The sequence below is a fragment of the Asparagus officinalis genome, chromosome 5 (assembly GCF_001876935.1).
Source record: "Asparagus officinalis chromosome 5, Aspof.V1, whole genome shotgun sequence".
NCBI lineage: Eukaryota > Viridiplantae > Streptophyta > Magnoliopsida > Asparagales > Asparagaceae > Asparagus > Asparagus officinalis.
In genome coordinates this window covers 126,204,278-126,218,154 of record NC_033798.1, presented here as the reverse complement: position 1 = coordinate 126,218,154, position 13,877 = coordinate 126,204,278, and the positions used below count along the sequence as shown (strand labels likewise).

General features: G+C 37.9%; 2 protein-coding genes across 2 annotated transcripts; one reads left to right on the top strand and one right to left on the bottom strand.

Moving 5' to 3' along the window:
* Positions 150-2,754, bottom strand: LOC109841183. The gene is made up of 4 exons (XM_020410076.1): positions 2,281-2,754; positions 887-1,563; positions 724-795; positions 150-634 (listed from the first exon to the last, which is right to left on the bottom strand). Exons 1-4 carry the CDS (start codon positions 2,602-2,604, stop codon positions 280-282), a joined length of 1,428 nt encoding a protein of 475 aa, XP_020265665.1. The 5' UTR covers positions 2,605-2,754; the 3' UTR covers positions 150-279.
* LOC109843649 lies at positions 9,066-9,757 on the top strand. The gene is made up of 2 exons (XM_020412605.1): positions 9,066-9,307; positions 9,357-9,757. Exons 1-2 carry the CDS (start codon positions 9,232-9,234, stop codon positions 9,578-9,580), a joined length of 300 nt encoding a protein of 99 aa, XP_020268194.1. The 5' UTR covers positions 9,066-9,231; the 3' UTR covers positions 9,581-9,757.

The following is a 13,877-nucleotide window of genomic DNA, read 5'->3' as shown; positions in this document are numbered from 1 at the left end:
ATCTAAGAAACGTTTGTTGTTTGGATTGCATGATTTTCCCTCTAAGAAAATTAACAGCTAACCAGTAAAACCATTGCATGAGCAACTGAAATATAAAATATACATTGACATGTCCCCAAAAAGAAAAGGTTGGAATCAAATGCAATCAATTATCAAAACAAAGCTAGACTATTATTAGATCCAAAACCCATTTGGATCATCTGATACATAAAAAGTGCAAACTGTTTCCACATTAAAAAATAAAGGGTCCAACAAACAATTACAACACTAGAACATCACTCAATTCCTTGAAACCCAGAAAGGATTCTGGTCATCAACAAAAGGGTTGTTCAAGAAACAATCTCTACTACCATCATTCTCCTTCTTGCTTGCTGCATTGATCAGATTTTGATCATCATCATCAATGAACGGATTGTTCACAAAAGAATCTCTACCACCATCATAGTTCCTTCCTGGATTCAAAGCAGCATGATCCCGAAAAAAGAGGTTTGGATTATAGTTCTCCTCATTCTCTTTAAAAGCCACCCATCTCGTCGAACCACTCTCATTCTTCTCCTTCATCTCCCCAACATGTTCTTTGAATTCCTTCTTCACGACATCAATCACAATGTCTCCATATTTATCGCACCACGACCTGCAAAACATCGTGAAACTTAGTTATAGCTATATATGTATATATCTTCATAATATGTGACAACCAATGTTAAATTACTAAGCTCGTACTTAGGGAAGAAATTGTTCAAGTCAGCCTTGTCAACGGGGAGCCTAGTCGATATTGCTTCCATTTGATCATCCCTATCAACAAGATTTAGAAAGATATGAGAAAATACAGTTTAGTTCTAAGATGTATATAATCAAAAATATTGACAGGGGAAAAAAAACTTACGATAAGTTGAGGTTTGGATGAGTTGCAGATAACTCAGTTTGAATACGAGAAAGCTCCTTCTTTATGTTATCACCCAAAACCTTATCAATGAAGAAATCTGAAGAGGCCCCATTCGAATGAATCTTCTTCTTAATTCTCTTTGTATCAGGACCTTCACCTATAGGACTAGCAACAAGAGTGCAATTGACTGAAGAAGAATTATCATCTGATCTGTCCTCTGATAAAAGATAAGGCTCTCCTTGATCACAATTACTATTTTTCTTCCATTTCTTTAGACCATCAAACTTCCATTTCTGCTCTTTATCGAACAATGAACGAAAAGGCTTCCGTTTGGACTTTTCAGAGGAGTCGGGCATGAGGATTGAAGGGGTAGCAGTCTCAGTGTTCTTATCTCTGGCTCTCGTGTCTTTGTTTTTCCAGTTGATGAGAGATTTTATGGGGGTTTTGTGTTTTTTGGTTTTTTCAGCTGAGGTTGGCGTTTCTTTGTCTCTGAGCTCAATGACTGACCACTGTTCTTCTTCTTCATCTTCTTGAGATTTTGTTGTTGTTGCTGTTGGATCTCCGATGATTACATCTTTGCAGTCGAGCTCAACGCCTTGGATCGCGAGGCGTTGAAGGAGTGGCCTCTTGGAGGAGTGGTATTCATCAGCAGAGATGCATTTTGCATAGAATAGTTCCTGTTTAAAAAAACCAAAATTGTAGCAGTTTTGAGTAAGGATGAGAAACTGGGAATACTCAATTAGCTCTATGAACTTGTCTTAAATAATAAATCTGGAGAAAATGGCTAATCTCTGAATATGCCAATTTCAAATGATCAGATTGTTTGACAACAACCCATTTTGGTCCTATAAATTAAGCCGAAACTTCATCTAATTATTCTGCTTCAAGTGAATATAACTAAATTTCATATTTAATCTTAATTTCCTATAAATCCAAATAACAATAAGAACGAACTTATATGATCAAAGATCAAATTATTATCATTTGTTAATCAAGAACTACATCTTCTGTGTCCAAATTCTGCTTCAAGTGAATACAACTACAATGTTGATCACAGGCAAAAGCAAATACTCAAAGTGAATCCAACGGAAATTAAAAAAATTGTGAATGATGCCCATTTCAAATTATCCTATAGAATTTCGACAATTACCCTTTTTCAGCTTTATAACTAAAATTTCACCCTTAGCTCCGATTTATTCTGTTTCAAGTGAATATAACTAAAATTTTGTTAATAACCCAATTATTATCTACGCCAAAACTTAATTTCCTTCAATCCAAGCAAGAACAGTAATTTATACATGATTAAACACAACAAATGCAGCTGACCCTTTTGCATTCATGATCCCCTGATCAAGAAGAGTTTTTTATTTTTTATTTAAAGGACCCAGATTTACCTGCAAGAACAGCAGCTTATCTCTGATCAACCCAACTGGTTCCTGCTCACTAGGAGATGCAATGAGAGTATCAAGAAGATGATACCGAAACCTCAATACCTCGGCATCAGCCACAATCCCTTCCTTGTTCAACCCAATCAAGTTCAAGATCTTGTGGAAGCTCTCCTGCTGCCATTTGAGGTTATCAGACTGCTTCTTGGCGAACTTCTGATCTCCGGGCAGCCGCCGATTCTTGAGAGAGAAAGGAAGAAGGATTGACTTGCAGAGAGAAGTTAGAGTGTCTTGGAATGAGGAGTAGTATGTTGGAGTGTAAGTGTACACCATCTTCTTCCTTTAATTTTATTTTTATTTTTATTTTTATTTTTTCTCCCTTTGATTTTCTTTCTTCTTTTGGGGGTTTGTTCTCTTTGGGGGGCTGAAGGAGTTTTGATGTTGAGGGAAGCTTTGATGTCCACTGTGATTTTATTTTATTTGGTTCTAAAATGGGGGTTTGTTGGGGTTTTGAAGGATTAAATTTTTGGTGAACAGATTCTGCCAACGGTCAGAAAAACTAGCCGTTGCGGAGGCTCTCATGATGCTTTGCGCTAAAGTGCGCGCTATAACGTGTGTTTGTATGAAGGCCCATGGGCCGTAGAAGGCTCTGCCTGGGCCGTAGAAGGCTCTGCCTTGTTCTCTAATTTTTTGCCCAAAGAAAGATAAGTGTCTTTTGGGCCTTATGTCTTTGATGTAAATTTATGAACAAAAAGGTTTTTACGTGTTCACTTCTCAAAATGAATTATCAACCACGCCTTAAAATATTATGGAACTTTTTTTTTAAGAGTTGACATCACACTAGTGTATTACAAATATTATTTTTTCATGGATTTGGTATCTCCTTTTGGATTATATTTCAGATCAAACTGTCGCAAACCTTTTTTTTTCCCCTTTTCTTTATTGATTTTACCCTATATTTCATGGTTCGGTTCCAATAAGAAGTATGAGCCCAAATTGTTTAGTCTAAACTTGACCAAAACGTGAAGTCTTTGGTGCCTTAAAAGACGAAGGACGTCGGATATCCAAAAGTTAACAAACTATAGCTAGCATTTGGCTGTTTCTTTTGATATTTGTTGTCATTTTAACCCCAAAACAAAATTAAAAATTAAGAAAGTTCTTTCATCAGCTGTCTTGCGCGCGTTTAACTCATCAGCGTCAGCAACTTCCTTCAGCATGAGCCTAATTATCAGGTAAGAAGGTAAAGAACGTTTTTGATTTTCTTTGTTTAATTGATGAGTCAACATACTCTATAGATATTTTGCCTTGCCTTTTATATTCTTTGTTGTTATTACTTCCTATGAAGTGGCGTGAGAGAATTAACTTCAAATTTAATTGTAGTTTTTTTTAAGATCCGAATCCTTTTCAACTACATGGTAATTGAAGAGAGTCCAATTCTAATGGGTAGCGTGATTTCGCACATTGGAATTGAGATAGGTGGTAAGAATTGAGAGGATTGAACCTTCTCTAATTACCACATAATTGGAGAGCATCTGAATCCATAACTTTTCTCTTTTTTGCATGACTTCAAACAGAAGTTTCAGGCATGCAGCCTCATTCCCTCATCTCTCTCATTATGTTTATGTCAGAAGATTGATATGTGATTCAGGAAAAGTAAAACATTACTTATGGGTCCATTAATCACCTTTGATGGCTAATCTTTAGTTAAGGACCTTGATCTGTACTTCGCTACACGGCTAACAAAGGTTAGAGTCATGGGAGATTGTTTCTTTCGACGTGGCCTCCGACACTCAAGTCAGTGACTGTTTCTAGTGAATCTGAAGAGAAAAACAGAATATAGTCTTGTTGATTTTTTTGTGTATGAAATTGTGTACATTGGTTTGGTGGAGATCACCATTATTTGTAGAGGGTTTACGGGAGCACATCGGTAAATTTAGCCTAGTGTGTATAGCTTTGGTTCAGACACTACTTTACATGTGTCGATAATTGATTGGTCGAGTCATCTTTGCATAGTGATGAGACTGTTGGAGTAAAGGAGTGTCCAAGGAGCTTTGAATGCTCTAGCTTGAAAGATCATTGTGACTGATGTTGCATTACTTGTTGATGGCGACTAGACGGCAGAGTGCGATTGCTGACTATACACTCATTAAATACAATATGACTTTTGATGACGCTTGTCAAGTCATTCCACTGCTCGAGACGCGTTGTATCGCCGATTGGAGAGTGCTCTTTGTCTTAGAGTCGGACATCCAGTAGAGTCCGGGTCAGAAACGCTTTTTATCTCGGATTTAGATTGCGAGGCGAGTCGGCTGACTTATCACTCGAGTTGTGCTTGCAGATGCTTTAGGAGTCGACCAGTTAATTACTACGTGGCAACTCTTATTGGTTTTGATAATTTTTAGGGTATAACACATTATATTCAATCTTTTGTTTGTTTTGTGAGTTATCTATGGTTGTTGATATTAATGGAATTGACAAGGTATTGAGAGATTTTATTGGGTCTAAATTATGTGTCCAATTTTATTAAGAGTTTTGAAAATGGCAAAACAAATCTTTTTCTTAATGCAATCGTGCCTCTAGCTAAATTTTATTTCTACAGCTGTCTACAAATTTCTTGACCTGTAAAAATTTGTCTAGAATGAAACAAATATCATTAATATAATTAAAATCCTTCAAGAGTAAAGACTCTTTATCCAATATTTTTGTAATTTTTCACTTAAAATGATGTCAACAAAATAACTTATTATCATATAGTTTTCATTTAACTTGTTAAATTAAATAATAATAAAGTTAGCGTGGGTTCGGAGAGTACAAACGCTAACCAATATAGAGAAGAAAAATGATACAGGCACACTCTCAGGTATACTCCCTCTCTTGCCACAGTGCACTGAGCCCCACATGAGATTTTTTTTAAAATCTCATGTGAGACTCAGTGCACTGTGACAAGAGAGGGAGTGTGACTGAGGGTGTGTCTGTGTCTGAGAGTGTGCCTGTAGTGCCTCTCTATAGAGAATGCATCTGCAATGAATCTTTTTTTTACTGTACCTAGACACTAGGTGCTACTAGGTGTCTGAAACATCTTTTGATTAAATGTTTTGATATAGTAATACATATTTGATTCCATCCATAAATCTATTTTAAAGAAAAAATGTTACATAAAAAGATTAGGATAACTAAATTACACTAAACCTCCTTGAACTTTTAGTGTTTTGCAGTAAATCCCATAAACTTTCAAAATCACACCAAAAACCCTATGAACTCTTTTAGAATTGCAGAAAACGCCTTTGAACTTTCTGAGTTTTATAGATAACCCTCATAAATTAATAGAACAAAAAACAACATAAAATGGTATTTTGAAAGCATATAGACGTGTAGTGTGATTTTGAAAGTTTATGGGGATTTACTACAAAACTCTGAAAGTTCACCGGGATTTAGTGAACTTTAAAATAAAGATTACAAAGGTGGAAAAAAAGAAGGAATTCGTTTATGTTGGAAATTGATGATAAATTTGGAATGAAACTGAGAATTAGATGTGCTGTATTTTTAATTTTTTTCAGTTAACTGCTGTGCGTTATAGAAACGGTGTGCTTAAAGCAATATTTGGCCTACTCCGGTGCAAGGATCCCAAGGCCAAACTGCTTCCAGGAACAGCAGTGCAATACTCTGGTATGCACCAACCCAGTATTGACAAGATCTCCTCGATCTATAAGACCTTTCGGTCTAGACAAAAGATCTCCTCGATCTCAGAACCTTTCGGTTCAAAACCTTTCGGTTTAAGATAAGTTCTTATGGGCACAAGTTCCTGCAGCAGCAGCACAACAGCAATATCGTCAGGATCGACGTTCGTATTCCAGCACGCGACGTTCGTGTTCCACGCTAGCGAGAGGATTTCAGCTTTTTAGCAGATTAACCAAGATCTGCCTAAGGGCGCTATTTATAGGCCTCTAAGGCTAGCTCAAGAGTCACAAGAAATTAATGTGACTGTTACAATTCTTAATGGCAATTAAGATTATAACATTAATGCATTAAATTGCTCTTAATGCTGTTGTAACCGCTGCATGTATTAACTCCTGAATACGAGGCAATCAATGGACGCGTTGCTACGAAACGCGAGGGTCACGTCTCAACAAATCAGACGAACCTCGTTTGACAAACGAACGTCGTCAAACAAGCGAACCTCGTATGACAGACGAACCTCGTCGAACGAGCGAACATAGTCAAGCAGGCGAACATCGCATGACATACGAACCTCGTCGATCAAGCGAGAACCTTCGTCAAACAGGCGAACCTCGTATGACAGACGAACCTCGTCAACAAGCGAACCTCGTATGACAAACGAACCTCGTCGAACGAGCGAACATAGTCAAACAGGCGAACCTCGTATGACATGCGAACCTCGTATGACATACGAACCTCGTCAATCGAGCGAACCTCGTCAAACTATGAGAACGCTAGGGTCACCCTCGTGCGAATACGCAGCTCGTCCGCATGCTGCGAAGCAGCCTGCGAGGTAACCTTTGTGGCGCCACCTCGCCCCGATGCATCCGTGCAAAGTGCAAAGTGCGCCTAACAAAGCGTCACTTAGCGCCTCAGCCCGATTAGCCCCGATCCCCGACCTATTGGCCCACGACCCACGGCTCACGACCCACTAGAACTTATGAGGGATTAATTCAAATAAAACACTTCTCGGCTTGTCGTTGGCAAGCTTCGAACAAAAGACCTTTTGAAATACCAAAATTTTAACTTTCCACTAGGCTACAAAGCATTTATAAAAAGTACTTGTAGTTAATATATATATAGTTTGAAAACTCATTTTGGAAAGCTATTTTTGACCAAAAAATCCAACAGTTTATCCATTCACAATAAACACAAAGCTTGGGAGAGCGTACCAACCATTATCCTCAGCAACCCAAATCTCATATCCATACTCCAATCATTCATTGTTCTCAAAGGCAATCTATTCCCTGCAATTTAAAAAAAACAAAAACAAAAAACAAAAACAAACAAAGAATACTATGGAACGAAACCTTATCCTTTATAAAGAGTCTGAGATCTGGTCACCGCCCCCGTCGAACGTGGCGATGCGGCGGCGCCCTCCCGTGAGCTGTCTCGGATGGGGGGTGAGAGATGTTATTTAATTACCGCGTAAAGTGTAGATTCCACTCTTGAAAGACCCCCAAATATGTATTTCCATTATAATTGACTAAAATGCCACTGTTATCCGTAACCGAAACTACCCGCTTCGCGCTCGCGGGTTTGGAAATGGCATTGGCTTTTTGACATTCTGCCCCTACTTCTTATTTACTACTTGCGAATTTAATTATTTTCCTTTTTCTTTCAACTATGTAATTAACATCGATGTGATATAAAACAACGGGTGCTGGGGTGAAATTTCCGCGCAAATTTTATCTCGCGAGAAATCTAGAGTTCAATTTTCAGGGGGAAAGATATTAGCTTGTAAATATGTTAGATTGAAAGATGTAAGCTTATTTGTGAAATATGTGCATCTCTTCTATGCAAAGAATTTGTCTATCAAGAATATATAAGACAGTAATAATCGAGTATGGAAAAGGACTACTAGACTGTAATCTTTACAAATTAGAATTCTTGCTTAGCGCTTTTAACTTTATAAGTATGCGTCTTCTAAGTGTAGACTCTAGAGTTTAGTAAGAGAACCAAAATAACATGTGTATTGTAAAAAGAAGTAGAGAAGAAACAAAAATATTAGAGAATTTCCGGATTTGTGAAGATCTTTGGTGAGATTGAGAGATGATTTTTGCGGGCTTCTTGATGAACAAAAGAAAGATTGAGAGATTGCCGGCATGATTGTTTAGCTATTTATTTTTTTCGATATTTTTCTTGTTGTTGTTTTCTATTGCAAAGTAAGTTATTTATTTATTTTTACTTTTCGCCCTTGATTAGAAGGAAATGGTCCGGGTGAGAAGAGTCAGACACGGAAAATTAGGATTCATGTTTTTAGTAGGGTTTCCTGGAAAAATCTTAAAATTAAAGGAAGTTTCTGATAATATCTAAACTTAGGGGGCTTTCAGATATTTTGAAAGTCAGGGGTTGTCTAACTTAAGGGGCTTTAAGATATTATAAGGGGATGTTTGTTTTAAAAAAAAAAATTGGCATTTGGGTGGGATTTCAAATTCTAGGATCAAAAAGTGGGTTTTTTTTTGGGTTTTAGAATTATATAAAACTTGTTTGTTTCAAAACAAATTTTAGAATATCAAATCCCTAAATAATAAAAAAGAATTATATTTAAGGATTTGTGAAATGCTCTTTTTTGGGTGGGAGGTGGGGTGGATTTTAAAAGTGTTAGACAAATTAAGGATTTCAAATTCCAAGAAGTTTAAAACAAACAAAAAATATTACAAATTATAGTATTCCAAATCCCAAAATATTGTTGAAACAAACAAAGTTAGGAATCCCAACCCATAACAAATTACCTATGGATTTTAAATCCCATAGTGAAATTCATATCCTAAAATTATAGGATTTGAAACAAACACTCACTTAAGAGGCAGGGTGTTATCAGACTCCCATCATTTTTTATATTTTAGCCTAAAAATATGATAAAGATAACTTTAGGCACACTAGTTTTTTTATTTTATTTTTTTTACAGTTTTTCTATAGAGTGCCCATGAGCACTCTATAAGAGATAAGAGAAATAGAGAGAAATGAATAACTCATGAGCCCCGTTGATTTGCATTAATTTCTGTGCATAATCTAAAAAACCGAAGGGTAGTCTTATCCCGAAAAAAATCTCTTTTGACGCTCTGAGCCCGCGCTGTCCTCTGCCGTCATTTCCTCCCCCTACCCTACAAATATCGCCCCCCACACATCCTCTTCACCGCACACAAATCGCCTCTCTTTATTCTTCTTCTTCTTCTTCCTCCAAAAACCCTAATCCAAGGAATTCCAATCGAAACCCTAACCCTAAAGAAAACTTCGTCAATGGACTTCGAATCCTCATCGTCCTCCCTAAAGCACAAGATCCGCTCCTCGGTCTGCTTCTCCTGCTGTTTCAGCTCCTCCGTCGCCGACGATCCGCCGCCGTCGCTGATCCGATCATCCTCCACCTGGATCCGATCCAAGGCTCACGATCTCCCCGAGATCAAGGTCCGCCGATTTCAGGTACGATCCGCTAAGCTACGCGCTCAACTTCGATGAAGGGAACGGCGACGACCTTGAATTCGCCGACGAGGAGTTTCGGTGCCGGAACTTCTCGTCGAGGCTGCCGGCTTCGCCGCCGGAGACGCAGAGGGCGGTGGTCCCGGTGACTGTTGGTGTCGCCTGCAGTTAGATGCAGTTGTAAGATCTGCGTTGTGTGTGTACGTATATTTGTGATTATAAACTCTCTGTGCTTCTTTAATCTTAAAGCGAGGTTGAAAATTTTGTTATTTGTTCTTACATTTTGAGAGTGAATTTTGAGGATTGATCAGATTGAGATGGAGAGAAAGAAAAATTTTCTTTCCTAATTTTTTTACCTCTTAATTGTGTATTAATGCTAATGTGCGCCGCTGAGTGTAACTGCCGATTGAGGCTTAGAGTGCACGGGGATTGATTAATTAATTAATTAATTGTGTTTAATTACTGTGACGTTATCATGTCAAAAGATTCAGTTAAACGTCATTTTAATTTTTAATTAAAGATAATTCTATATTTGGGGGTTTTTTTTTGAGAAGTTCTAGTACCGTCAAAATTAAGCTGACGTTGGATTTTTGGAAGCGTCAGAGGCTCGGGGCCCACATTTTTGAACATATGCTTTGGATTACAGTGAGGGGTCAAGCAAGGCTAAATGGAGCCGTGATGGAGGAGGGATAATGTGCTACCGTGTGAAAGGCACGTGTGCGGATGTTGTAGGCGGAGTAGAAGTTAATTGCTGGTTTCTTTCTTTAATCCAAGGCGAGGAAAGGGACTTTTTACGCGAGGAGGGAGATACGTTTTGAGGCAAAAGTGACTCTTATGAAGTGGACAACATCTTTAGACAAGTATCTATCTATAAGGAGAATCATACGTGACAAATCTTGAAAAAGTAGACTTTTCATCATGTAGGAATCTCATAAGGACACGTTTGGTTGCCTCTTTTAGAGGGGGAAGTGAGTTGAAAGCCTGTCAAAAGTGTCAGTTTTGACAGACTTTCTTACAAAAACGCCTCTAAAAACTGACACTTTTGACAAGATTTCCCCTTCCCCCTTATGTAGGCAAACAACCCCTAAGCGAAACATTACGCGTAGAGTGATTTGCGCAAGGGTAGGCCAACGAGCCGTGTTCACTCTGTCCTTGTCAGGCCAGCCATGCGGTTACTCAGTGACAAGGCGAGCCTGACCCACGGAGTTGAGTGAGCCGTGTTTTGCCGCTTGTTCTCGAACCTAAAGCTCAGCCCAAACCGCTCGCAACCTTAAAATCATGCAGGATGAGCTATGACACAGGTTAGCTCATTTGACCCACTTAATTATTATTATTATTTTGTTATTTTATAATATTTAACTATTTTTAATAGGTTTTTTTCAATATTGTTTAATACTTAAGAATTGTATGTAAATAGCAAACTAACAATGATATGATTACAAAAATTTAAAAATAATTTTATTAAGTAAAATTGCATATTTGTGTAAAATCACAGTGATAACCATCACAAACACAGAGATTTAATGCAGTTTGGAGCAAATTTTACATCAATGAGTAGCATAATATTGTTCCACTAGTTAAAAAATACAAGAATAAATGAAATTACAATAAACTTTAAAGGGAAAATATATTACTACCAACTAAATGTGAGGTTACCGGCAGAGACAAGGGAGTCATCCCGCTCATACAACACTCAGCCCGTTCGTTAGGCCCTGTGGGCCGAGCGGGTTGTTGGCTCGCATTTAGCTTGAGCCGACCCAGCACGGTTCTACAGCCCGCTACTCTAGTGAGCTGAATCGGATCCGTCCCGCGCTAACCCGGATTGAGCGGAGCCCAAGAGCTGGCCAAGCGAACAGGCTCGTGGGCTGACCCGGCCCAGTGCCTCACTGCACCGTTAATTTCGAAACTGAAGTTCCAACCCCCATGGTAGAAACATCACTTCACTTTTCCGGGTGAAGTGGACGGTGGCTATTTTGCATGAGCATATGATCACATAGGCTTTTTTTTACTTGCCCAACGAGGAAGTTAGTATAATTCACTTACCTGTTTGGTTATTTCCACACAAAAATGGGAAATGGAAAACTCATCCTTGAAATGATTTTAATACATTTCAAGCACATTTCTCAGATTTCTTTTTTTTGGTTTGTTTCGCAAAGAAAACTCCACATTTCAATGCCAAGTCAGACAAACAGATAAAAAAAGCCTCCATAGTAACAGTGCCCAGTTTTCTATTTCTTTTGTTTGTTTGAGAACAAGAAATCGGAAATGGGAAATGGGGCTATTAAATATTATGTTTTATTATTCTACACTATTCCAACAGTGATTTTACTAATTAATAATTCTTAGATGGGACATTTCCAAGTGTTTTCAGCCCAATTTGGTGTGAAAACACATTTCTTGAAAGTTTGAGGTGGCAGCCTACGTGGCGATTCATTTCTCGAAAATTAAAAACGAAACAAACATGAGAAATGAAAATCTCTTGAAAACAAAATCACATGTGACACTTGTTCATTTCTTAAAAGTTGAGGTGGCAAGAAATTTCCGGATTTTTTTTTTTTGCAAACGAACAGACCCCTAAATAGCAGGCAGACCCTCTGCCTACCTGAAGATTGAAAAGTAAACATCAACTAGCGTTTATAATAATAGCCTATAGGCTTGGAACCTATATGACACTGAGTTGTGTCTTTAATAAACTTATCATACAATTTAATCTGTTTTATAATTATATGTCTCGTCCTATTTGATGTTTATCTTGGGCCACACACCAAACCCTGAATCTACAATACTAGGGGTGGCCGGCGGCACCAGCTGGCTCGTCCCGCAAGCCCGGCAGGATCCGCGGGCCGACTTCGTTTGGCCTAGAGCTCATCCCCAGTCCATTTGTGGGCCCGGGAACAAACATGACGATTGACGAGACATGAAAAATCCATGTCACGGGCTGGCTCGTAGGCTCACTTATGTCTTTTTATTTTCCTTTTTTTTAATTCTAAAATTGTGATTTAATAGTTTTTGAATGTTGTTTAACTCTTAAAAGTTATATGTAAATGGAAAACCTAAAAATTAACGATTATAAGAAATAGAAAAATACTTTTATTAATTAAAATTTATATTTGTACACAATGATAGAGAGTAAATTTTTATATTTGCACACGGTGATAGAGAGAAACATTGTAAGAAATAGAAAAATAATGTTATTAAGTAAAATTTTATATTTGTATACAATGATGATGGAGGGAAACATTGTAAACCTGATATTTAATGTGGTTTAGAGCAAAGCCTATATCCATGGGCAACAGATAATTGTTCCGCTAGTTTGAAAAATGCAATTACAAAATAAATTACAACAAACAATAAGAAAAGAGGGAAAAAATAAGTACCCACAAATGCGAGCCTACATGACGGCACGAACATGTTAGATCATCAATTTTCTGGCCCAGCTCGCTCGTTGGGCCTAGTGGGCGAGGCGAGTTTCTGGCTCGCATTTGTTGAGGTCGACCCATCTTGGCCTGCCACTGTAATTGGCCGAGTCGAACCTATCTTGCATAGGGTTGGATTGAGCCTAGCCTAAAAGCGTCCCAATGGTCACCCCTACTAGGACCTAACTATGTAAGCTTAGAAGGCAAAGAAAACTTGCATAAACTTGATGATGATGATGATGATGATGAAACTTACATAAACTTCCTGCATTTCCACTTTACTTAACACGTGTGACGAATACTAATTATCTATGTTGCTCTCTATCATCTATATTTGCTCGTAATAATTGGTGAATAATTATGACTATATGATGTTATACAGTGGATCAGGACTACTCCCAGTGATTCTACCCTTTAAAGATCTCAGCGAGCTCGTAATAATTGGTGATTATTTATGACTATATGATGTTAATGGATCAGGACTACTCCCAGCGAATCCAACGCTGATCATCTCCAACAGCTTCCCTATTTCCCATTTTTGAAGAATTTAGTTAGGTTTTGGTCCAACAGATTCCCCATTTCATTCTCTAAAATAGGGATGGAGGAGAAAAAATGGAGAAGCTTTCCCAAATCTGCAGCATTCTCCAAATTTTTGGAGGAAAAAAATGATTCTTCAAAATGGGGAAGCTGTTGGAGTTGGTGTAAAAATAATTTAGAAAATATGACTTTTGCTTCCCCATTTTAGAAAAAAATTTAGAGAAGCTGTTGGAGATGTCGTAAAGATCTCAGCTGTACGCTTGCTCTCTTTGAGTTTTTATTTATTTACTTATTTATTCCTCCTCTAGCCAAGGAAACTTTGAGTTTTGATGCTTGGTGTTTTTTGGTATATTGCGCTTCGGCCCGCACTCTATGAGGCCCATTATGCTTCATCCTCGAGGCACAGACATAATTACTTATTTTCTAGTAAAATTCTGACTTCCATGCGATATTTTTTTTCTTTTTTAAGTTATGACAAGCATTTTGTCCACGCTGGCACAGGTGAAATTTAAATGA